Genomic DNA, 26,220 nt, shown 5'->3' on the forward strand with positions numbered 1-26,220 from the left:
GGGATGGATAATATTGAAGGGGGAGGAGGAATGTTTTGTGGTTCAAGGAAGGGAAGAGAAAACACAGAAGACATGTTGGGGTTCACTGTCTTATTTAAAAGCGGAACACAATTCATCTGGGCACAATGAAATCAGCAATAACACTTCATGATGTTTGCTTCTGTATTGACTGGAAGTCAAGTGGTTTACCTTCTGGAGTAGAAGCTGACAGTCTAGGTAAAATAACAGATTTAAGCAGATAAATTAGAAGGGGAAACTTAGTAAAATATCACACTAGGAATACTGAAGTACCTGAAGTGTGTGGAGAGGCAGGTGGATTGTAGAGCTGTCAGTGTGGGTTGAGAGGGTTGAGAAGCTTCAGCAAATAAAATTCAGACAAACTATGAAAGTGGTGCATGTTTACTTGAGAGTCTCTGTTGTTCAAAGCGCCAGGTATCGAAAACAATCTCGTTCTGGTCTCAAGTTGTCGTCTCTTAGTCTAGGAATGTCACGTTTGCAGAATCCTTTTCATAATGCCAGGAGTGGAGATTTCTTTTGCAGGGAGTTTTCCCACAAATCTGTATTGTTCAGTGAGGAAAAGCAATGCCTCAGGAGTAATTTCAAGCCTTCTTAATCCTGGAGCATCAGAGAGCGTAGGGGATGATGAATACTCCTAATTCTGAATTGTGAGAAAGTATATCCAACCCCAGAGAGTCTTAAGCCCAGGGAAGCCGTCAAGAAAGCCTTGAAAGAGGCCTTTCAGGTCTGTGTTGGTGTGTTCAGCTGAAACTTTGTAATTCATTTGGTGATGTGCGTACACTAAACTGATGCATTTTTAGAAAAAGATTGACAGAAACTTCCCTGTACCCTAGTCCTTCTCTTCCTGGCATCCCAGAGCTTTCTCTGACTCATTGCTGTGCAGGGAGCTGTTGATCCCACAGTATTCGGGAATGAAGGCTTTCAGAGCATGCTGCAGTGCTCACCATGTCAGTAACGATTTCTGGCTAATGCAGCTTTTTGGTGGTGTCATCTCTCATTATCACATGGGCTTTCCTTGGGCTTTTCCTTGTCTCTCATTCAGAATTTTGACCTTCCATATTAATTAAACAGCAACTTTCCTGCAGCCAGTGATTGAGTTATTCAGTAATATCTGCCTAAAGCCATCATAATAAAGGACAGAAGTTCTTTTTAATGCAAATGATTTGGTTCCAGATGTTTTGATCACATTAAATGATGGCCCAAATTAACCAGAGGTTGGATTAAGCAACAGGCTACCTTGGCTGCTTTTTCTAATCATTGTGATTCCGAATATGTTTGTTTCCCAGAGCATGCCCTCAAGAAGGCAGTATAGGCCCCAGTTTTCCTCTACGTGAAAATAGTGAAATAAAAATGAGAGCGTCAGAAGCTATCTAGCATAGGTGCTGCATTTGTCATAGCAAAGGTCTTTCCTCTCTGTAAATATTACCTGCTACTAAGATGCTACTCTGACTTGTTTGTGATGTTCTGGGAAGTAATTATTCAGGGTGTACAGGAGACTGTGGTCCTGGAAGTGACTGTTATATACCTTGTCCAAGTCTTTTTGGGTGCTGCAACATCCTCCTACAGTCTAAGCAAGTTCTTGTATAGGGAATAGATGTGTTAGTAGGTGGGTCTCGGACTTAGAAGACAAAATCCAGAACAGGACTCAGTGGCTTGGACACTCAACTTTGAAAACAATTTCAGGCTTCCAAGAGAAAATAAGCATTTGAATAACTGAACCTGCAGATGTGCAGCAGATTTTCCCTCTCCTAGTTACTAAATCGTGTGTAGCTGCCTTTCTGAAATTGGGCTGTCCTCAGCCACAGGCTGCAGATTTAATCTGGAAAGTGCAAAGTAACAGTCTCTGTACTGTTTATGGAAGTCAGAATAGGGAGTTGCAATGGGATTTTCTGGTGTGAAATCTTACCATTTCTGCCAAGGGTTTATTATTTGGAGCTGTGCAGATAGAGAGAAGAGTGGATCTACAGACTTGACGTGTCTTCCTTTCTTTTTTTTTTTTTTTCCTGTTTTCTTTCACTGGTTTCTCCATGCAGCTCGGATTGGAAAAATGAAACGGAGGAAGCAAGACGAAGGGCAGGTATGTCCCCTCTGCAGCCGACCTCTGTCAGGATCCGAGGAGGAGATGAGTAGGCATGTGGAACAATGCCTTGCAAAGGTAGAGGCGCAGCAGGATCGCCAGCTGCCATTCCGTTCTCCCTACTCCTAGCTTTGTCCACAGTTGACCTAACATGGGGCAAAAACTAACATTACTGAGCTTGCAAGCAATGCTAACTGTCTCCCTAAAATCTGTAGTTGCTTCTCTTTGTCTTGGAAGATTAATTCTTCTGGGTTTTTCTCCAGTGTTGCATTAGTAACTTTTTTACTTCATGCACCCTTCTGCTGTTACTGAAGTCTAAGTTGCAGACTGTAAAGGTAGAGCTATTGAAGTTTATGAAGCCTTTTGTAGGGCTTCATGCTTCCCATGTAGCATAGCAGGAAGAGTTCTTTCTGATGTCTCTGTCTTTGACAACATTAAAATTATTTTTTTATTGTGTTCTTTTGTAACAGACAGGCATTTGTAAGTGTTGCATGACCCTCTTAATCCAGGAAGTGCGTTTGAACAGAACCATTCTCTTGCTGTTCATCCCCAAGACAGCAAGGAAGAAGGGGGAACAAGCCCTAGGGGAGGGAGAGTATTGTGTAATAGGGCTTTCTGTGCTTGTTTCTCAGGAAGAGCCCGCAAAAGAGATGATAACAAAATTGTTCTTGTTGCTTCAAGAGGTGCTTAGCGTAAAGAGAGGTGTCTTTTGATCAGTGTGCCCCAAAAAATATGCTCTAGGAGAATGTTCCTGCTGAGGATGAACGGAATCTGTGCGTTACATGATAGGGGAATTGTGCATGGAAGGCAGGGGAATGCATGTTGAAATACACACCAGCATTGTTGTAGGAACCAGACATTAAATTTCCACATGTGAAAATTATGAACCTTGCAACTTGTTTTGATCTTAAGGTTGTCAAGTTCTTCCAGCACCCGTTTACTTCCAGATTTAGATCACTGGGAATGGGGGTGGGAGTAGGTGCTGCTGTCTGCTCTATACTTAGCTGTCCTGGGAGCAGTCCAGCTTGTCTTCTCCATCCCACTGTGAGTTATTAACCCCAAAGAGCTATTTCATGCATCTCAATGCTCTGCCCCTGCTTTACCCTGTGCAGAGAGAAGGTTCATGCGTGACTGAGGATGACTCTGTGGACATCGAGAACGAGAATGGCAACCGCTTTGAAGAGTACGAATGGTGCGGGCAGAAGAGGATACGGGCTACTGCTCTCCTGGAGGGAGGATTTCGAGGTGCGCCAGTGTTTTGGGAGCCCTTGTAAATCGTTCTGCTGTGGAAGTTGATCATTACATATCTTTAAAGGGAGGGACCTGGAGATTTGGATTTCACAAAGGGCAGGACCTTCAGCCTTTGCCAGAACATAAAGTGACTTCAGCTTTCTGTCTCTTGAATGATGAGAGTCAAAATTTGTGCAGATCTTGAACAAAAGTGTGGCATTATTTCTTGCTCGAGAAATGTGTCTAAAGAGGCAATGAGTAGGAATTGGTAGAATGGGGAGATCATTTGGGGAAAATAGCTTCTTATATGTTACACGTAGTAAGAAATACATGGAAATATGTGAAGAGAGGGAAATAGAAATGAAATTGTAAAAATTCCCAGCCTGGAGTGACGAAAGGTGGTGTATCAGCCTCTGGTGATGTATTGAAGGTGACAGCTAAGTCGCTTTAGCACCTGCATAAAATATTAAAGGGCCAGTTGTGCATTTATCACTCCATCCCTTTTAAGGTTGATAAATGAGAATCCAGGAACCTGCTCTGCACCTCCAGCACTGCAAGCCCTTAGGGCTCCCAGGCAAACACGTTTTATTTTTCCTTCTTCTTTTGCTCCTTCCCCAGTGATGGGGAAATCAGTTACTGAGGAGAGAGTGAGTTATAGCAAAATTTGACCTCTTGTGAGCTTTATTGGTGAATGTAATTTCAGCTAGAAACTTGGCCCCTTTCTTACAGTCAGCCCTTTGGCCTTGAGGAGGAGGATTTACTAAACTGTTCGTTGGCATGAACCTCTGGCATGAAGGAGAGTCTCTTGCAAGCAATCCACCTGCCTAATGAGAGGGGGAATGCTGGCTCCTTCTGTTCAATAAAGAGCCTGGGATGTGATCTCTTCCTATATCAGCTTGGATTTTAATTTAAAATATCTCAAGGGGAAAGGCTGCTGTGTAAGGAAGCTGGACTTAAAAGCCAGTCATGTGCTCAGTGACAACCTGGCACTCCTGATCTGCTCTTACCTTCCTCTGAAATTAAATTGTAGCTGGGTTGTAGCAGAGCAGGTGATATGGGGCACAGAGGTGAAGGAGCAGCTTCTTTGGGTTTTAAAGGCTACGCGGTGAAGCTCCCTGTCACTTCCTGTGTCTGTAGTCTTACCTACCTCAACTGGTTTTTGTGTCCAGTTGGAGAGTTGCATCTGTATGTGATTCCAGGAGGAGGTCTGATGAGACCATGCAGGATCTTAGACTATGTTTATGTAGTATAGTCACTATAGTCCATAGTGGGGAAGCATGGGATGTCTGTGTGCCCCTGTTGTCACTGCTAGTTGCGATTAGAAAAAGCTACTCAGTTCATTTCTGCCCTTTTTTGTGCATGCATAGTTTCTTCCTGCACCCCTGCCGAACACCTGAGTTTGAGGAGAGCATAATCTTCTGCTTCCTTTGGTGTGGACGTTGTGCTGCCTTAGCCTGGTTAACATTCCCAGTTGTTTTTGAGTTAGCTCACTGAGGTGTGATACGAACCTTTCATATTGATTCAGTCATATGGAAACCCTCTTTCAAATGAGGCTACAAGTGTACAAAATGTGTATAATTGATGTGATTAGGCTGTGTAAATGCAAAGAACTTGGTCCTTGTTGCGTTTTCTTCTTTATTTTAAGAAATTCTCAAATGCATTAGTTTCCATTATATAGATCGACCGCTTTCCTCCACCAGAAGCTAGACAGATTCTAGCATCATTCAGGTCTGTAAACTCTGCTAGATAGCTGCACACGCATAGACAGGTACTTCTGTATTTCATACTTAAAAATAGCCTTGCTTCCATCAGGAAGTATGGGATCCATCTCCTCTTTCTTTGAGACCTTCATGACACCTTCAAGAGTGTTTAGTTACATGTCTTCCAATCCTTTGCTGGATCTGTTCTAGAAGCGTAGACCACAACTAGATATGGTTCTAAAATCCTCCATATTTACCCTGATGGGAAGGCTTTTGTATTAGACTCCTTCCCTTTGTGATTCTGAATGAAAGGTGCCTGTAGATCAGCTCACAAGCACAGGAACCTCCATGTAGCATTTGTAGTGAGGAACATCCTCTTTGTGCAGCTTTTGGTGGCAGAGCCAATGCTGAAGAAATGACTGCACCCGAGTGGCTGGCAAGTCCCTAGCACATGCATTTCTCCCTGCCCTTCCTGTATCTTTTTAAGCAACTTAAGCTTTTTCATGCTCCCTTTTGCAGTTCTTGTATTGCCTCTGGCTGCTGGCATGTAGAGGTCTCCATCAGTCAGGCCTGCTCTGTGCGCTCTCAGGTAGCCTTAAGGTGACTGTCTTTTTTTCCTTTCTCTGCCAGTGTTGGCTCTTGCCTTGTTTTAGGGACAGAATTCTTCACTTACAGCCCTGAAGCACAGCACAACGTTTTGGAGATGCTTTCCAATGCTTAAAACTGCTTTGTCTGGAGTTGGCAAGGCCCTCGTTAACCCCCATCACCCAGGGCTTTGTGTTTGGCTCTGTTCCCTTTGCTGAGAAGTAGCAGCGATGTGGAAATCGAAAGCCTTTTATAATGCCAGACAGCCTTTGCTAGGCTACAGGAATGTCACCAGTGTCTAAAGAGATGACATGGGGAAATACATAAAACCGGAGGGGAAAACAGATGTCTGTGTGTGTCATTAATTTCGGGTTTTTAATGGTGTGTTGCTTTTGAGGAGTTGTCACAACTGGGTGAAGGGGGAGCAGGACACTGTGGCCAGTGTGTATTGCATGGGTTGGTCAGACCATTGTGCAGCCTTACAGGAGTGACTCAAACTTAACACAGATCCTGCCTGCTTCTTTTTATTATTTTTGATTAATGGACAAAGTTCATACCACTCTCAAGGTGAGGAAAACTTTGCTAATTATGTGAAAGATCCTGCCAGGTTCTCAGGTGGGGTATGGTTGGGGCAGATCTTGAGGTTTTGCTTCTTGAAAACAGAACAGTCAGGGAGATGAGCAGCCCTGCTCAGATTTTCTGGAAGGTGGCCTAATACTTATGAGAATCACAGGCTGAAACTCTTTGCTTGCGTCCTTCCCAGGATGATGCTATCTTGGTTCCAGTGCACTTGCAGGGAAGACTTGCTCCTTGCACCTGAGGGGCTGTCTTAGAAGATGGAAGCTCTTTGGTTTTTGTGTTGGTGTTACAGCTGCGAATCCCCAGTGAGGTCTACTGCAGCAGAGCCACAGCATATCATCTTGCCCACCATGTCGTGACATACTTGAGGCAGTGGGTGGAAAGAACAGGAGATGGAAGCAAGTTCTCCTGGCTGCTTAAAGCGTTATTTGCTATCACTTAATTTGCTTACCCAAAACTGGAAGAATTCAGGGTGTAAATGAAGATTATTGGCAATTATGTAGGATTTGGAACCACTTTGCTTCAGCAGAGGTCCTGCTTGAAGTTGGGGTTTGTAGTAGGAGAGTTCTTGCTTCTGTTTGGGACAGGTGCAGAAGGCTACCAGCGTGAAATACCAAGCACTATTTAAATCAAGCTTGTGCTTCAAAGTGAACAGCTATACAGCTATAATAATCAAATATTTCCCTATCTCAGTACAGTGTCATAGGACCAAAATTTCTCTTTAAATACCTGAACATTCAGTAACCATCTGCCCTACGTCTCTGAATCATCCCTCTCCAAAGCTCTTTGTTGCAGGGGATTATTTCATTCCATCTTTGTCTAATGAGTTTCTGTGTTTAGGAAGCCAACAAGGCTTCACAAGTGAGAGCATCAGGTGGCTTCCTCTCTGATGTGTTTTTTTTAACGCTCAGCATATTTGTAGCAATTCTTCTGTTCCTCTCCAGAATGGATGCACATTACCCTCAGTGTTTACACTGTAAGGTTATCCCTTTAAAGAATTCCTGAGGGAAGTTCAAAAGGGTTTCTTTTTCTTTGAAAGATTCACTGTCTTTTTTTGTGTGTATGTCTCATACTTGAAAGAAGGGAAAGGGAGGGGGGGAGTGGAAAAAAAAATTGCTTTATCTGAAAAGAATCACATCAGCTTCGCACTGATAGAAGCTGCTGTCATCTCTTAAACGGCTTAGCACAGTCAAAAGGCAAGAGGACTTAAAACAGTGTCTTACACAGGGATCGATGAGTGGAACACATAACTCGTAACTGCAAAAAAAAAAAGCACGGGGGGGAGAGATAACGGTAATGATTGCATTGAGGGAAGCTTGAGGGAGGCTTGTTCTTTGTAACACAGTTTCAAAGGTGTCTGGACCAGTGCCTAAGCAAACTGTTCTGTGAAGTCGCTGTCTCTGTAGGTTTAGGGAAGGTGGGGGGAATGCTTGCACCCTTCTGTTTTTTAGTAGATGGGACAAAGATTAGTAAATGCCAGGTTAGTAGCTTTGTGGTGCTTTGGATTTGAGAGAGGATTTTGTCACTTGGTCTTTCACCGTCGGTTCCGGGAAGGCAGCTTGTCCAGGAGAGGGGAAAGAGGCGAGCGGTGGATGGGGTGGTTGGGGAGATCAAGTCGGGGGATGTCAGATTATCGATCGCACCTCAGTCAGGAGAGCTGCAGGCGCAGTGCTCTGAGCACGAGCGGCAGCATGCTTAATGTGATTGAAAGGCAGTTAAAATGGCGGTGACCTTTTCAGGGGGAATTAGATTGCCTGCCAAGAGTGGTTAGAGGGAGTGATAACGCCAGCTTGAGGAAGCTGTCCAGTCTGCTTCAAAGGGAGAGAGACAGAGACAGGGAAAGCAAGCTAGCAGCAAGTACCATTTAAAGCACAAACCGTGCAGCCTGATAGAACAGAGATTGCTGTCCTCTTTAGATATGAAAGAATTGAAGAATTGTAGCTAAGTTCTTTCCACCTGCCCCATCCTCCTTTTCTCCCCTCCAGCTCCCCCACCAAAAAGCCTTTCCCTGGGCACAGTAGCAAGCCAGCCACCACTGTTCTTCAGGGTTTCTTTTCCTTCAGCAGATCAGTTGCATCAGAAATATCACAGAAGAAAGAAAGACTTTGAAAATGTTGAAATGGTAAGCAGGGCATTTTCAGGGAAGGATAGATTCTGAGAACGATCAACATGATCAACATCTGTCTGTTAGATTGTGGTGCTCTTGAAGCAGAAACCAACAGGGATTACTTAACTCTGAAGTTTCTCTTTATTTCTCCGTGCTGCCCTCCTTCCAAGCTGGTGAAGGGCTTGTATCTGTTTGTTAATGTCTTATCAAGGGAAAAGTACAGCACAACTTAGCATAGGCATAGGGGGACTTGGTAAAGCCATATAAGCTGTAACAAACTACAGTTATCCTTAGGTGCCCATTTGCATTGGATGTCATGTCATGTACGATTAGGTCAGCTGCCTGGAAAGTGGAACTATATTAAAATGTCTAAAAGTTTACAGCAGATGGCTGCAGTCCTGCTGTCAGCTTTCTATCTCTGCAGAATCAAGATGTGCTTCAGTGTGAGCAGCAAATGTTGTAGGCCAGCCTTTATCCAGCATGGGTTAGTTGTCTGAGAGAGAGCATTGGGGCAATAGCTATATGCTCCTCCAATTTGTTCTTCTAAATACATGCAACGTTAGAAGCATGCTGTCAAGTGTGAGGTCCTGTCCTTGAAATCTAAGTAGATGCTTTTCAGTTGTCCTGCCTCAGCAGCAGCTGTTTGTGAACACAGTGACTTTGCTCATATGTGGTAACTGCCTGGCAGAAAGCTCCAAATAGAGGAGGAAAACTCAGCTGCGCTTCTCAGTGCAATTTCATGAACATCAAACTCTACAACAAAACTCCACAAAATCCATGTTTGACACGTGGGTGGAAACTGAAGCATGGAGAAGCATCTTCCGTAATGTTATAAAGAAAGTAGCAAAGTGGGCGACAGAGCGTAAAAGTCTTGCTCTAGAATGTCACGTAGTAGCCAGCTGTGCTCTCTTTCTCAGATAAAATATAATGAGGCATGCAGGAAAGCTTCAGGAGGCAAGGAGACTTTCCATTTTTCCATGCCAGAAGGTTCAGACTGTGTTTAAAATCATACTAGTAAGAAGGTATAAACTGATCTACTCAAATTCAGCAAAAGAATTTCAATGGAACAGTAAAAGTGTGACTTCTTCTAAGAGACTGTGTGTGAAATAGAAGATGTCGCTGGCATATTTAGGCCTTTTGGAAGAATGGTCTAGTAACTAGAATCTTCCCTGTTTCTGTGTAGATGAGTCAGAATTCATTCATTTTAACCTGGCCAACTAAAGCATACTTCAACTTGGATGCAAGAGCACTCTGTGGTAAGAGTATAGGGAATCTTTTTGCCATAATGAAATTCTTAGTATTTCTTCCCCTTAGGAAGAGCTCGGTTCAGTGCCTTTCTCTGTCACATTTCCAGTGTCAGCATCCGTCGTTGTGTAATCTCTAAGGTGAACACATCTATAAATCCGAGCATCCTTCCCAGCCTCTCAGTCTTGGTATTTTAGCCTCCCTCTATTTAGTTCGCTAACTTCTGCTGGTCACTCTTACCTGCTGTAAGCTTTCAAGTGGGCAAGATGTATAAATTTCATGTTTCTCAAGTGCTTATTCTATGCCATATCCCCCATTTAGAGGCTGCTGAGTCCCAGAACACTTGTATGCCTTACCTCAGCCCTTGTGTAAAATAGCGGTAATCCTGGTAATCCCTCCGTTGCTGAAGGACGGTACTTTGTACTGGTCTGACGGAGTAGCCCAGCCACTCCTTAATGTTTGCACCTCTCTCCTTTGAGAGCAAGTACTTGTCCATAAGGTAATACTTGACCTAAAAATGCTAACAGATTTGTTTACATAGTGGTATATGCAATAATCAGATGGACTCTCCTGACTATTTCTCCATAGTTAGTGTCCACATATAGAATTTGAGGGATTCTGTGGCTAATAAATGTCTCTTGGGTATTTTACTGTATATTAATATCAGAAGTTGACTTTAGTGAGCAGGAAAAACACATGAGAATAGTACATGATTTAAAAAGAAAAAAAAAATCAGAATTCCTGCCTTACATACAAAAGCCAGCGTGACCCACCATGCATTGATGCTCAAAAATCATGTGTGTTTACAGTTCATATAATAATAAGGAACAGTGTTTTCTTCATTTTGGAACACGAAGTAATTAATTGTACTCTGCAGAGTATCACTTTAACTGAAAAAAAAAAAAAAAAAAATTGATGCTTATAGCTGTTAAAAGTCCTGATTGTTCATGGTACCTTTCTGTTAACTTGAACGCATGCAAAAATATAAGAACCTAATTTTTATGTTCAAACTGCCAGAATGCATTAGCTGAAAGAGCACAATCAACTAAACCTTGCTGTTTGATTTACGTAATGCCAACAGCCACTCTAACCAGGAAAAGATTTTCTGTGGTAAGAAGGGGAATTCTCTTCATTTGACAGTATTATGTATCCTACTTGGGGGAGGAAAAGGAATGTCTGTCACCCAGCAACAGAGGAGGGATGAAAAAAATTGATTGAAAAGAAAACAGAAAATGCAGTTGTAACACTATGAAAATTGGCAGGGGGAGTAAGGGAGCCGGTAGAGCACCTGAAAGTACTTAATTTTTTTTTAAATTGACTGGGTTTCAAGTTTACAGCATCCCTTTAAATTGCAATTTTCCTAGATCTCAAACATGCAACATAAGATCTTCCGATTCCATCTGCTGCACTTGCTTAGCTGTTCTCTGCAATCCGTTTTTCTAGTGGTCTGTCGGCTCTCGTTTTGAAAGTCCCAGGCTTTAAGACAGTCATTTGATAATTATTTTTTTTCCAAGTGTCTGCAGTTTTGCTAGAACTGCAGCCTGCTTCTTGGACACTCGGGTCAAACTTCAGCCTTAAGCACACAATAGTTGATTGATGTGATTTTAATAGCATTTTAGAATACAGTTGTTAAGTCAGGGGCAGTGAGATTTTTCTAAAGGAAAAGGGGAGCACAGGTCTCAATGGCTTTAAACAGCTCCTGTCTCCGCATGTCGTCTTTTACACTTGGTGGTGAAACGCATTATCGAGTAGTGCCCAGAAAGTGGCTAACTGCGTTTGACACACGCCAACTCCCTGCCTCCACACTGGATAATTGCATTGTCAACTGTTCAGCAAAGTGGCAGGTGACACTGCAGCTGGATTGATTGTCCTAGTATGGAGGCTCCCAAGACTGTCAGCCACCCAATCGATAGAGTTTACACAAGACACCGTGACTGCATCTGTAACTAATTTCAGTTTGAACCTCGTAAGATGTGTCTGTCCCTGTTTCCTGGCCTCTCTTCTTTGCTTGCATCTTCTCCCTGGATGAGGAAGTTGCTTTTCCGCTGAAAGCCTGGCTTTATTTCTTGTTTTGGAGCTGGAAGTGAAGAAATCAATGGTGTGTTTTGTGGTTTCAGAGTTGAAGGCATTACAGCACGTGGCTAACTAGCAGCTCCAGTTTTGCAATCAATAGGCTGATCAATTGATTAAATTAGCACTGATTTTTCTTTCTTCTTTCCAACCTAGAAAAGAATTAGTTTGGGGGGAAGAGCACATTGGTTTGGCCCGTGAAATTTAGCCCTTGGTTTTTCTAGTCCTTGACTGCCTTTTTTTCCCCATGAATACAGTCTCTGTGCTCATCATTATTTAAAGCAAACTGCATTGAGCCCCGCCACTGGCAGCAGCCCACTGTAAGCCAGGGTGTCACTTTCAGCTGTTCACCAGCCTTGCTGCTTCATGCTCGGCTGCCTTAGAAAAGTCATCCTCCAAGCTCTGCTGTGCCGCTTTATTATTGGCAAAGTTGCGACGTTCCTGTGATCCCTGTCAGTGGTGCTTATTGATCCAGCGATGTGAATCTGCTTAGTGATTCAAGATTACTTTAATTCTCCCTCTTCCTTTTTTGTTTGTTTCCACCCTCCCTAGGGGAATAAAAGCTTTCAGATCCACCTTTCCCTGACTGTGGAAAACGAGCCGTGGCTGCAAAGACCGTGGCTGTTGCTGCTGCTTTTGTGCTTTGGCTCTGGATTTTGAAGAGCAGCCTTTGAGATAGACATGAGAGCGTGCTCACCTTGGCGCATCGTGCTGGCATGAGGCTCTAGGAGGCAGCCATGAGTGAATGGCCACACCAGGTCACATCTTTGGTCTGAGTGGGTTTTTGTTTTTTTTTTTTTTCCCCTCTCTGCAGCCATGATCTGTACCTGATGGGTTACAGAGAGGCACAAAAGAAATCTCTCAAATGCTCCTCGGTGCTGCGAGGGGTGGGGAAGACTCTTCCCTGAGCCTTGCAGCAGCTGGCTCTTACCCTGTACAGTGAAGCTTGCCTGCCCTTTGTTCAGCACATTGCTGCAAAACGATTATAATGGTTGTAAAATTTTATGACCCCTTTCTTTAAAGGCAGCTGTTTCTGTGATCTGTTAGCAAAGATCCCTGTAAGCATCTGAGACACTGGTAAGCAGTCAGGTCTCCGGCAGCCCATTTGTGCTTCTGTGGAAGCTAATAGGTGACATCAGGTGGATGCATCTGCTGTTTCAGGTGTACACTGGAACAACACAGTTGGGAGTCTGTTTTCCAGGTAAATCACTATTTTGCTTGAAATGGATCTGGCTCCAAAGAAATTAAACCCTTATCCTGTATACAGCTTTTCAGGGCCTCTGAACATCATTTTTCCTGCAATAGGCTGGGAAAGTCACCAGAACTGTTCTATCCCTGTTTGTGCTAGGAAGAATGGTGGAAAAATTTCACTGTCCAAAAATATGTCTGGGGAAGTGTTACGGATCTGCAGAAAGACTGCCGTTCAGCATGGCCTCATCTCTGCCTTTGTCGTCTTTTCAAGAATCTCTAATGGCTTCCTCTTTCTTCCTATATGCCTTTTAAAATAAAATAGCGTCTGTGCCACCTTGTCCTCCTAGTACTAGTTTGGGATACTTCAGCAGCTGATGAAATAAACCCAGTTTAGAGCCATTCTCGGGAAGTGTGTGTGAGGCCTGGCCGTGTGTCTGCATAAACTACTTTTATTGCCTTCATTGTTTTTACTCTCCAAGAAGCCAACAAATGACATTTCGTTGAGAAAATAGAGTGAACGTGCTGGAAAGGGAGGTTGTGCAGAAGGGGGTCACTGCAAGGAGTGTAATTAGCGAAGGCTACAGTTCTGGAGATTTACGGGAGGCTTTTTTTCTTCATTCCTGAACAAGTGTAAATTACCTGTGAGCAGAATGAATGCCTCTTTCCAGCCAAAACGGGCCCCAGTAGAGCTGCATGCCCCTGAGATGGATTTGGATTTAGGCCCACTTACAGAATTTACACAAAATTCTGGATTTCTAGAATATTTCTAATATAGATTTGACACCACCCCCTTTCTTGAGGTCCAAAGAGGAGAAACACCAGTTACACAGATGAGTTTAATACTCTGAATGAGCAGCGTCTAGTACCTGCATTCATAATGGTGGTGCAAATAATAATACTAACATCTTAGTATTGTTCCTTGGTTTTGTTTGGAGTGATAACTGAATGTATACAGAACAGCTGGCCCCCAAAACTGACTTACCTGCCCATATGGGAGTTGAGGAGCAGAGGTGGAGCACAGTATTGCTGTGGTTGTTTGAGTCTGCACTGGTCTGGTTATCTTACCTTTCTACTCCTGAGACTGCAAGTCTCCATGTGAGCTCATGCCTACACAGCAGCCAGCAGTGCTGCCAACACCTGAAGCAGCGTATGTTGTCACTTTGACCATCTGCCACTGAACATGATGGAGAAAAGGAGGGACTTGAATGTGAGGCCCTCTTATCTGTTCTGTGAATCTGCTTATATATCATGTTAATGACTCCCAGTCTTAGCTTGAGCCACCATTCACTTGAGAGATGTTGAGATGACTGGTCATCAGGGGGATTGCACAAAGGAAGTGAGATTTGAGAAGCAGTGCAGAGGTCAGAGAGCATGCTTAGGCATAGAGGTCAGCTTAGGAGAAAGGAAAGTGCTATGACAACTTACGGAAGAGGGAGGAAAAAAATTTCTGATGAGATTTATCTCCAGCTGTTATTAATAGGTACATGGAAGAGAATGGGAAGTGTTTTTCAGAATCCTTCAAGCTCAGCTGATTCCTGTAGCCTGCTAGTGCCTGCAGCCTGGCACTGTAGAAGAGGCATGTGAATTTTTTCTGCTTTTTAAGACCTCTAAGTCAGTATTTAAGAAACACTGTTGCTTGCGTAGAGTACCTAAATTTTTCAGAAACTACCTTGAATTGGTGCTCAGGCAGCCTTCTCTGAGGCCAGCCCAAGCAAAGCTGTGTACACAGTGCTGGAGGGTGGCGGGCGCTCTAGGTAAGTGGTCTTGATAGGTACATTCTGATTGATGGGGGAGTTTGTCTCCCAAACTGTCACAGGGTTTATAGAGGTGCCACTCAATACCAGTGCTGGAATTGCTTGTCAGAGCACCTGGCTACAAGAGCAATGGGGATTGGAGACAGAGCTGTAACTTTGTTTTTTCTCTGCTTAATGGCTCTGGCATCTGACCTGCCTGCTCACTCCTGTTTGTCTGGACCTTAAGGAGGCAGCTGGGATTAAGACTGTCAGAGAATTGTTCTGCTTTAGTATTGGGAGGCTAATTGTATCAGGGCTGGCAGCATATGACAAGCAGTTCCAAATGCATGGCAGGAGCGAAAACTTCTTCAGCAAAGAAAGGGAACAATATAGGAGAGTCTGCATTTTGGTTTGTTCTTTGTTCATCTGAAAGCAGCATTTTCAAATTAACGTGTGGAATTACGTTCCTCAGGCCTTAGGTGACTCTCCTTACAAGAGTCACGGCTGCTTCTGTGAATAATAAATCATGTCTCTTGTGAGTTTGACCTAAGAATTCACAACTTAACATTCAGTTGTCAGATTTCACTTTATTAACACGTTGGGGTAAAGTTCTGGTCCCAAGCGTTGACCTCTGGATAGCGGCACTGGCTTTAGAGGTCTGCTCTAGGCAGCATTGCTGATGGCTGTGAATTACTGTGTGACCTTCAGAAGCCAAGCCTTGCTGGAGGAACTCTTCCCCATTCCCAGTGCATGCTATTGAATTGCAAATCACTCAAGTGTAGTGGTGGGGGGTCTTCTGGAAGCTCCCGTTCTCCTCTAGGAGGTCCAAAACAATGCTGTTGCAAAGGCCGTTTTATTCTGCTTGCCACCCTCTGTGCTCCGTTTCACATTTTCTTTGCTCCTGGATGGCAATGTACACTGCCAGCAGAAGCTGGAAGTTTTGAGCCCTCTTTACACTTGGGCTGAGTTAGTGAGAAGCAGGTGTGATCATATCGTGCCTTCCTTGCATTTAGTGGTCCTCTTAATCCATTTGTAACAGCACTTGTCCAGAAATCTGGTTTGAATGAGCCTGAGATGAATGAATAATGTCAAGTAGTTCAGACGTCAAATATTTGAACAGCTGCATGGGTGTTTTCACTGGCTTTGCACATGCAAGCAACCACAGGAAGTTAGACAAGGAGGGTCAGGTCGAAATTGTGGCACCAAATTCCATCCCGCCGGAACTGGCCTCAAAATCCAGCCCTGCTGCAGATGAAGGGGTATTAGGGTGACAGTGGCAGACCATTGGTCTGTTGAACTGAGCCTTGCATCCTGTTCTTTGGTGTTCTCTTGCATGCAGTGACAGTACTGGCATTTATGGGCCTTTTGATGCACTTCGGAAACTATATTTTGTGGATTTTTTTTTTCTTTTAAAGCAGCTCTGAAGTCCTAAAACTGATAGCACAACCTATATTTGAAGTCTTTTCTGAATTCATGGAGTTACTTTGTTTAGCATACAGTTTCTGAATTTTTTTTTTTTTTTTTTTTTTAACCATCACAGAATGGTAGGAGTTGGAAGGGACCTCTGGAGATCATCCAGTCCAACCCCCCTGCCAGAGCAGGACCACCTAGAGTAGGTCACACAGGAACACATCCATGCAGGTTTTGAATGTCTTTGCAGAAGGAGACTCCACAACCCCTCGGGCAGCCTGTTCCAGTGCTCTGTCACCCTCACAGTGAAAAAGTTTTTCCTTATGTTTATGTGGAACCTCCTACGCCCCAGCTTGTGCCTGTTGCCCCTTGTCCTGTCATTGGACATCACTGAGAAGAACCTGGCTCCATCCTCATGACACCCACCCTTTAGATATTTATAAGTGTTGATGAGGTCACCTCTCAGTCTTTTCTTCTCCAGGGTCTCTCAGCCTTTCTACATATGAGAGATGCCCCAGCCCCCTAGTCATCTTCATAACCCTCTGCTGGACTCTCTCCAGTAGCTCCCTGTCCCTCTTGAACTGGGGCGCCTGGGACTGGACACAGTACTCCAGGTGTGGCCTTACCAGGGCAGAGTGGAGTGGGGGGATGACCTCCCTCAACCTGCTGGCCCCACTCTTCTTAATGCAGCATGTTGCAATGAAGAACTGCACATGGTCATGTTCAAAAAAAACCAAAAAAAAAAAAAACCCAACCAAAATTCATATTTGGTGAAAATCTGAAGTTGGATTCTACCTTATTGTGGCTTCCTTCAGGCCTTGGCCTGGGAATCCTTGTTTGATCAGAAAAGAAAATTTACCCTTCTCCTGCCCCTCATCTTAACCTATGTGAACTCTGCTGTGCCTTCCCCTCTGACTGAAGTGCTGTATCAGATCTTCCCAGTGTGTCACCGTAACACGTACTGTCCAAACCCTTCCCCTGTACCCTCCATGTGTAGGGAGGATAGTACTCTGTTGGCAATGCAGTGGTTCCTATCATAGAGCTAGATTCCGCAAAAGCTCTGGAGTATTTTCCTTCCAGACCTAAAAGGGATTTTCTCAAGTACAAAGGTTTTGAGAGCAATGACCCCAGGATTCTGAAGTCAAGGTCCGTTAATATTTGTAAATTGTATCACAGTAAGCAGATCTTCTTTTCTTAAGCTCTAAGCATAAACTGCTAGTTGGCTTGAGTCACTTGGAAACAAAATTGATGGAAAGGTGCATGTTTGCTGTGCGTTTAGCATTTTTGCAGAGAGAAATATGGGGAGCGGTCCCACTTATGTTCACCCTTTTGGACACATTTCCCCCCCAGCCCCAAGGCACTTGCTTCAAGTATTCATTGTTCGGCTAACATTCAGATCACCTCTGGGACTTGCCAAGTTACAGCTCCAGCTTTGCATGATTTGTGTTTCCCACAGCTACAAGAAAAATGAAGACCTGTGTGTCCAAAGTTTATGGCTTTTGAGAAGTGATGGGCTAAAGTAATGCCAGGTGCAGGGGGTGGTGTTACTGCAGGTTAAATGCCATACCTGTAAATTACCACCCTATTGCCCACTGTGACTTTAAAGGCAGCTTTGAAAGACTATCCAGCAGCTTTGACAGGTCTCTCTTACTCCTCTAAATCTTCTCCCAAATATTGTGATGAACTGAAAGAGTCAAGATTTACTAGATGAGCCTTTGCAGCAAGAGAAGGCAGCTTGTGACATGTGCTGGCTGGAAGTGTGCAGCCAATATGTGAAACACTTCGTAAGGGGTCTGCTGGAAGAGGGCTGCTCCAGTGACACTGCAGAGCTGACCTACAAGCATGGCTGCTGTAGTACCTGGCACCGGCAGTGGATGCTGCATTGTCAATGCTAGTTTTGTTACCTCTGCTAAAAATTAAGGTTGGCAATTACTTTGAAGTAAAAGGTAGTTTATACTTCTAGGAAAAGGTTAGTCTTAAAATCGTTGTCATGATACAGTTATCACTCGTTAAGGACCTTCTTTATATTCAGGGAAGAGAAATATCAAATCCATATAAACAAATTTTATTGGCGGCTTAATGAATCTGTGAGAGCATCCATTCCTAGAGAGTGACAGTAAAGAACTGTGTCTGCTTAGTGTCCTTGGAAATGAGACCTCCACCTTGCCCTGCTCTCTAAGATGCAGACTGTTAGAAATATAGCTCACTGTTCTGGGCTGGGAAAAGTGCAAGTTTGATACCAACAGCACAAGCTTGTGTAAGAGTGCTAGTGAGAGCCCAGTGGGATGGATAGACTCAGATCTGTAGCACTAAAAGGGCTAACCTAAGGCTTGGGAATGTCCTCGTTCTTCAGACATGCACCTCTTATTCAGTGCTTCTACATTAATTTTAGACTGTCTTCTGCATTTAGAACCATGTTCACAGTGCAGAAGTGTATCCCCTTTGGGGCATTTGTGGAAAGCTAAGGCTACATCTACTGTACTCTTTCAGTGTTTGCAGGTGGGATTTGCTCCCTAGTCTAGCCACAGACTTAGGTCACCAGCTGTCTGGATGTGCCAGGTCCTTCAGGCTTCAGCAGGTACCCGTTGTCTGTGAGCCAGGCATCCACATCTGCTGTCTGGACAGTGAAGGAGTGTACTGGAGGCAGCCAGAGTGAGCAAATTTCTGTCTGCATAGCTTATGTCCCCAAACAGTTTAGATCTGCTGCAGAATTGAAAGTGAGTGAAGACCTTGCACCACCCTAGGATTCAAAAGATCTTTGCTTAATTTCCAGTCTCATGGGAGAGAGCATATCCAGTGTTAGATCTCACAAAGAGTAAACGTATGTCTTCCTTAGTTTCCCTTCTATTAATACACCTTAGGCAGCAAGTACCACGTGAAGGTTTATCTTTTTAGGTGTTTGTGTGCAAGTTCAGTTAAAAGAAGCTTGGTTACATTTAGCAGTAACACAGTCAACTAAATGCTTGAGAACCGAAATAAATGTATGTTGTTATAAAGTGGCAATTGTTACACACTTCAGTCTCGGGTGGAACTGTTTATACTTGGTTGCTGCTGGAGTTGGGACTGGGCTCATGCCTGATCCACCCATGTTGGAAATGCAGGGCTCTTGTTGACTTGCACTGGAATTTGCTCACATAAGAAGTGCTTGTAAGGAGCCATTAATGACTGTGGAGTCTGATTTTATTTTTTTTTCCAATTTTTTTTTTCCTCTCCTAGAAGCAGGTTTGCTATTCTTAGATGTTTTATGTTGTAAAAATCTAACCCATGACTAAATGCATTTAAAAAAGAAAAAGGTATTTCTAATTGTGTTTTAGCCTCTGCATGCCCTCTGCATCTGAATTAATGACTGATTCAGAAGGTGCCTGTGGCCTTTTCTTACCTTGTAGTAGTGTAATTTTTGTTAACCACTTCTCTGAAAAATCAGTCTTCCCTATTTTGCTTCAATATTTTTCTGCCTTTGAGAGAGACTGTTACAGTGCGTTCAACTTTAAAATAACTCATGTGGAGAGCAAAAGGTCAAGAATGTTTCATTTTCAGTGTTGAGGGGCATTTTAGAGCATAAAATCCAGGAAGTCAGAGCATTTCTGTGAGTGTTTTTTGTGCAGTCTTCTGAAAATTGTTCTTGTGCAGTTTTTGGAGATGGTACCTTTTGTGAGGCTGTTAAGAGTAAAGGACAGCCTGCAGACTGATGCTGTTGCACCATCCTTAGGAGATCTCCTACGCTTCATCTCCAGTTTAAATGCTCATCCGTGTGTTTTATTTTCTTCCAGGTTCTGGGTTTATCATGTGCAGCGGCAAGGAGAATCCAGACAGCGATGCTGACCTGGACGTGGATGGAGATGACACACTTGAATACGGGAAACCACAGTATCGTTTTTGAAAGGCTCCTACTGAGAGAGAACCTGGAGGTGCATCTTCAGCTAATTTTTGTACGGTGCTGCCCTGGGTAGTGGTGGACAGTCCATGTCCAGCTCTACTGGAAACGACACCACCTTCTCCAATTACCATGTTATTTGAACATAGGAATATAGGAGGGATTCCCAGTTACTCCCTTTGAGATCCTTCTGTTGATGCAGCACTACTTCACACCCAGTTGGTGAAGTCTGTAGGAGACATTGTAGGAGATCAAAGTTAGTGTTTCTGTATTCTGTTTCATAAGCAATCTGTTGTCTCCATGCAGGTATCTTCCATATGGAGAGCTTTTCCTGCTTCCTGGGTGGGAATTGAGTTTATCTTCCACAAGACATCCTTTTGTTTCCAGGGGTTTTGCGCAGTAGATATTTCAAGCACTATTTACCTGCCACTGTGAGAGGCTGCAATTTTTTTCCTTTCTTTAGACAGTTCATGAGCAGGACTATCATTAAGGGCAGTTTTTGGGAACCTCTCTATCTGGGATCTAGGCTCTTCAGACACAGCTCTGAGAGAGCTGTGGGCAGACTTCTGCCCTGCGGCAGCTGTAACAGCCACCAAGGAGGAATTCCTGCAAGGGTGTTAGGCAGACATTGACTTAGCTGTGATGAGGGGGAATGTATAGCTGTAGAATTAGATTTTATTGAAATCTGTGACAGCCTTTAAGACTGAAGCCCCAACCCTTAGCTGGTAAGAGATCTCTGTTCCTCAAACAGAAATAGTGGAATTGTGCAAGGTACGCTCACAGAAGTTGATGAATTGGGTTTCCCCTTCTAGGAGGCTGTGGCATCATGTTGCTATCAAAAGACTTTTCTGTTTCTTTCCACCTAAAACAAAATTTTAATCCAGAATTTAAAAGCAAGCCCCTCCATGGATACCTGCCACTCTTCTTTTGAGGTGTTACCAGTTGGAATGAATGTTTTCTGTGTCCCAGATAGCATCCTTACCATCTCAAAAGTCTTTCCACTGTCTGCAGCGAGGCTGTACGTTCCTTAATCCCTTGTGCTCAGGTACACAGAGGCAGACGTTATCCCTTGTACTGGGGAAGAGCCAGGTGAAGCCAAAGAGAGGGAGGCACTCCGAGGTGCTGTTTTAAAGTAAGTACTGTGCCTTTCTAATTTGCTTTCATTACTTTTGGGGAATTTCAATTTGTGGAAAATACCCATTCACTTGAGCACAAGGGTCGTAATGAGACTTAGAAAGAAGCAGTGTGATAGGTGGGTCTCAATTTCTACCCATGCAGCCTTATAGAGCCTCCGTGCACACTCTCCCTCCTTTAACCACCCCATGGCCTGGACAATGCCATCTTCTTCCTGAACAGTGCTGGACAGAAGGTGAATACTGGCTATGGGGAAACTGTGCTGTACTATAAGGCCTTATGTATCATCCTGTCTCACGATGAAATGTGGCCTCTTAGTAGCAGTATAACGTGATGCCATCTGAGTCTTGTTCGGCTCATTAGGAATTTGGCACCCAGGGCATGATTTCATTGCATCTCATCATGTGTTGTGGGGTACCCAAACTAATCCATCTGCATTCGGCTCTGGGGTTGGGGCAGGATGTGTGCTCTGCCCACATACATATGTGGAGAATGTAGGCAGCCAGCGTTCAGGGCACGTGGGGAAGCATTTCAGGCAAATAAAATGAGCCTTAACAGGGAGCCAGGATTGCTTTCTAAGCCCTCTGCCCTGCATAAAACAGGGCTTAAATTACCCCTCTATCTCTTTCACTGAGGATCCTTTGAGGTCAAGGTTGAAGTGATTGATAGAGCAGTGAAATGAAGTTTTCTTACTGCTTAGCCTGTCACAAACACTAGTTCAAAATTAGGTTCCGCTCCACAGAAAAGTGGCATTTGCCACACTGGATCCAAACCACTGGTCTGTTCAATACTTTGCTAACCATAGGCAGGGCCTCAGAGATGCTGAAGCCTCTTTACAGCCAGGGCAATGGTAAGTGGTATTGTAGCAGGAGGATATCAGGATGTCCCTTATCAGTGGCTGTGGACACTTAGTGCTCGGTGAGACTGCTGAGGACCTGAGGCCAGGAGACCCAGTTCCTTCATGTGGCTTGCAACTACACGTTGTTTTGCTGTTTGGGCAAGGTTCTTGCATGTCTCCTGGGCTTTTTTGCCCATCTCTAAAACAGGAGAGGTGATGTTGCTTCTAAAAGCACTTTGAAATTCTGTCAAGTTTCTGTAGAAAAGCCATAGGGTAGCTGATGCCGTTAAGCACAAGTATGTTACCTTTTGAGTGCAACTGTCTTAGCTCATAGAGCTAAAATGTTGCACATTCACAAGTGTGCAGCCTGCTCAGAAAATTCCTTTCATTTATGGTCTCTGTTACTGGCTTGCAAGAGAATAGACAGAGTTAGTTGTCTGTACTTCAATGCTGCCGTTCTTCAAATGGGAAGATGGAAAAGCTGGGGCTTATGAAGGTGTAAAGTTATTCTTTGAGGGAGAACCTATTGCAACACAGAGGACTTCTGTTCATAAGTAAGGTTTTAATCTTTGAAATTGTGTATTCAAAAATGAGCCTTAGGTCACAGATGCTGTTTGAATCCGAAGCCTTCAGTCAGCATCACAACCCCCATGTGATTCAGCAGAGGTCGCAGCTAGAAGTGCAGGTTGGGAGAACACTAGTGGAAATGTGGACTAGCACAAAAACACCTCCTGCAACAGGCCAACCGCTCACGTTTTGAAGCCTCAACTGATGGGTAGAAGTATTGAGAGAGAAGTGGTGGGTGGAAGGGGTAGCTTTTCCTGAGCAGCAAAATTTTGTGTATTCAACCTTTAGCATATTTTCCTTTAGCAAATTTTCCATATTCAACCTTTTCTCTTTTAGTGGTGGCACACCCAGTACTCGAATAACCCCAGAGTTTTCTAAATGGGCCAGCGACGGTGAGTGTTGAACTTGTAAATTATTAATTTATGTGCTACAGGGGGACAGATAGATATTCCATATCTTCTGATAGCCAGTAATTAGGCAAATAGTAGTTACAAATGCTGTTGGACAGTACCAGCCGATATGTGTGCACATACAATCATACTATCTGTTTGAAACTTTACAGCACAATGAACTAGTTAGTGGCAGCCATGGGAGTTCCAGAAAATGCAACCTTAACCGGTATGGTGATAAGAGATGGGTGTTGGATTGGCTTGCTGTCGTGTCACTAAAAGACAGACTGCTGTATCAGAGGGAGCCGTGTGATCTTGACTATGTGATGGTGGTGGTCAGCTGCTGGGGATTTTAACTACGCAGGCAGCTGTTGCTTGGGTTTTTTTCAACTGCTTTCTTATCGTGTTCCCTTCTTTGAAAGGGTATGGTAGAGACTTATATCATGATCTGTTGAGTAGGTCTTGTCCTTGCTGGCCTCTGTATGGCAAGAAGAGCCTGCAGCTCTGAAGCCTGCACCTTTAGAATGGGAACTCTGTGATCTGTCCTTCATGATTTGTAGCTGAAACTCCAGAGCAAACAAGTGAATGTGAAGTTGTACCTTTGCATGCATTAGTTGAAAGCTCATAGAATAGAGGGGGGTTGTTGCCTTAAACCCATTCGACTGCTGGGGTTTTTTTATTTAATGCCAGCAGCACTGGAAGTGTAAGCAGCAACCTAGTGGAAATATGAGAATAATAAAACCTGGCGCTTTCCAGCTGTAGATGCCAAATACATTTTCAGAGCTGGGCAGTGCTGCTCCAGCTCCCTTAGGAAGGGAACTGAAGCTCAGCGACCTGAAGAGACTTGTCCCAATGATTTTGTTCCCTGTTCTGTTACTATAATGCTTTGGGCATTTGATTCCCAGCCTTGAAAGTACCTACAAGACGTAACTGCCTGCCAGTGGGAGGGGGAGGTGGGTAGAACCAGTTTTGCCAAAGGCATGATGATTAAGTGGAGAACATAGGATATCTATCGCAGGCATTTTCTTCAGTGGTATAGGCAATCGCATTTATTTTCTGTGATGTAGGAGCACTTGCTTCTAGGTGTGTTCAGTTTCAGTAACTACAGCCACAGAGGTAATGAGGAAGCAGCCCTGGTGGCACTTGCTATGAGCTGTTTCTTCATACCTTTTACCTGAAGCCACAGTGCTGAACCTACAGTCCAGGAGTTGGCCCCAGGACAGTTCATCTGGCTCATTTCCAACTGGTATCTCACCCCCTCCTCCAGTGTTGGGAGGAGCCATGGGACTGTTAGTACTAGGAGAGCTGTGAGCAGACTGTTCTGTCATACTAGTTACCTGGCATATATTTTTCTCCCTGTCTGTGTCTGAGGGCTCTCAGAAAAAGGAAGAAGCTGACAGCAAGGTCTGGGCTGGGCAGATTTGCTCCAGACCCACCTTTCTAGACGTACACTTTGGTGTGGCAGCCACATCAGACCTTTCTGAATTAAATCCTGGCTTAAACAACCGGTACATCTGCAACTGTCAGTCAGTATGAAGCGGAGAGAGGGTAGGGGTTTTATCTTCAGCCCTGAATCATAGAAGCGTGCTGTCCGGAGAGAGGTCCTCCCTGCCAGACAGGGACATGTAGCGTCAGTCTTCTGTCTGTTTCCGAGAATCCGCATGAAAGTGACTTATCAGGGTCCTCTGCTTCTGAAGCTGTAACTCGCTCAGACTATTTCATTGCAATGATCAAATGTTCTCTTACTAATTTGTCTGTTCTTCCCTCAACAGAAATGCCTTCAACGAGTAATGGTGAAAGCAGTAAACAGGAGACCATGCAGAAGACCTGTAAGAATAGTGACATTGAAAAGTGAGTGTAAAGTGCATAGCTTTTATTTTTCTTGTTTTAAGGAACCATAGTGTCCCATCTGGTGTTCTCAGAAGCAGTGTTAGTCTGAGGGTAGGCATATTTGAAGCTTATACCACTGAAAAGGGAAGTTGTGCTCCAACATGAAGCCTGGACTTGGAGCTGTTGGTGTCCTGACTTGCCGCTGCTGTGTCCAGAGAGGGCCTGTGGGGAGTTCTTCCCCAGATACCTCCATGGGCAGGTACCCAGTGCGAGGAATTAAACACAGCTTCCAAAGGAATTCTCCAGTGTGAATTGCCACCTTTTAAAATATGTAAATAGATACATGCTTTCCACCATATTCTAGTTATGGTGGGTTTTCAAATATGTTGTGTGGTGCCTAACAGCCTAGACTAGAGCTGGAACTTTGGACAGGAGGTGGAGATTCAAACCCACTTTAACCTGACAAAAGCAACTGGCTTGTCAAGCTGTACTTTGATTTTTTTAATTTTTTTTATTTTTTTTCCTTCTTCCTGTAAGATTTCTGCTATTGTTGTATCATGGGTTCCTGCTTTTACCGGAGAAGTCACCTTATCATTGCATCTTGGTTTTTGAGAGCAGTCCTTCACATGGTCTCTATTCTATTTTCTCTGTGTACCTGCATGTTCCACCTTCCATCTCTCCAGCAGTAGGGAATCCTAGCAGTCCTGTGACTTGGCAGAAGCCTCACTGTGAGACTTTCTTTTTCCTTCGGATCCAGATTTCACCTTTGTATGGTTGCTAATGGAAACAATGTCTCCGTTTCTGAGTTTTTTACGTGTAGCCCTTCCAGTTTCAGAAGTTTAAGTCCCATTGTTCAAATATACAATAGTGCAGGGGCTTCTGGCCATCTCCTTTCTTGTCCCTTTCTGCTTGCTCGATATCCTGCAGCCTAGTCTGGGGTAGAAACAAATGGTTTTACCTGCATTGTGCATTTGAGTAACAACCTCTATCTTCAACCTCCTTCCACACGCTGCTAGGGTGACTTACTGCTTGAGCAGATTTGGCAATCAAAGCCTAAAACTACAGGCTCTTCACTGCTGCCATGGACTGCATTATTTGGGATGGGGCAGTGTTTTAAGTCAATTATTGTCCAACATAAAATGTTGCCCCAAGATCAAGTGAGAGACAAAACAGCTTGAATGAGGTGGAAGCTGTGAGGTAATTGTGGGCTTTAAACAGACAGCATTTACATTTTGGGAATGAGGTCCATTGATAATTTGGGATGGGAGAAAAAATCTGGTAGCTGACTTTACAGAAAGTTGTTTGGTTTTTTTTATTGTAGTTTGTTCTCCTTCTACCCTTGGTCCTGACTTGAGATCCCTGGCACGTTTCAGGATCTCTGACAGTTCAGGCAGCCTGGCAAAATGTATCCTCAGTCTCAGGGGTTAACTGCGGAAATTCCCTGCTGCAGAGGAAACTTTAACACTACTTTACTGTTTCAGCACTTTCCCTTTTACAAGGCTCTTTATTAGCATGTCCTGAACGTGGGCTATCTGCTGTTCAGTGCTTCTTGGTAAGTGGACTTCAGCCAGCGACCACTGAGTGTAGGAGCTTGCGGGTCAGTGCAGAAGCAGCTTTGTCCTTAGAGTGAGCCAGCCACTGCA

General features: G+C 44.0%; 1 protein-coding gene across 4 annotated transcripts in view; it reads left to right on the top strand.

The window, feature by feature from the left end:
- Nucleotides 1-26,220, top strand: part of RNF220 (ring finger protein 220) — a 222,479-nt gene that overhangs the window by 170,967 nt on the left and 25,292 nt on the right. For 3 of the 4 annotated variants that reach the window (XM_086462228.1, XM_086462229.1, XM_086462231.1), the window contains 6 exons: nt 2,052-2,173; nt 3,208-3,340; nt 19,716-19,812; nt 20,865-20,951; nt 22,695-22,750; nt 24,520-24,598. In XM_086462228.1, the coding sequence (XP_086318354.1) occupies nt 2,052-2,173; nt 3,208-3,340; nt 19,716-19,812; nt 20,865-20,951; nt 22,695-22,750; nt 24,520-24,598 (574 nt within the window). The remainder of the gene's footprint in view (nt 1-2,051; nt 2,174-3,207; nt 3,341-19,715; nt 19,813-20,864; nt 20,952-22,694; nt 22,751-24,519; nt 24,599-26,220) is intronic. The other variant, XM_086462230.1, reaches the window with a different exon arrangement.

Source organism: Leptosomus discolor, chromosome 3, assembly GCF_034619465.1.
Source record: "Leptosomus discolor isolate bLepDis1 chromosome 3, bLepDis1.hap2, whole genome shotgun sequence".
In the NCBI taxonomy this organism is placed as follows: Eukaryota; Metazoa; Chordata; class Aves; order Leptosomiformes; family Leptosomidae; genus Leptosomus; species Leptosomus discolor.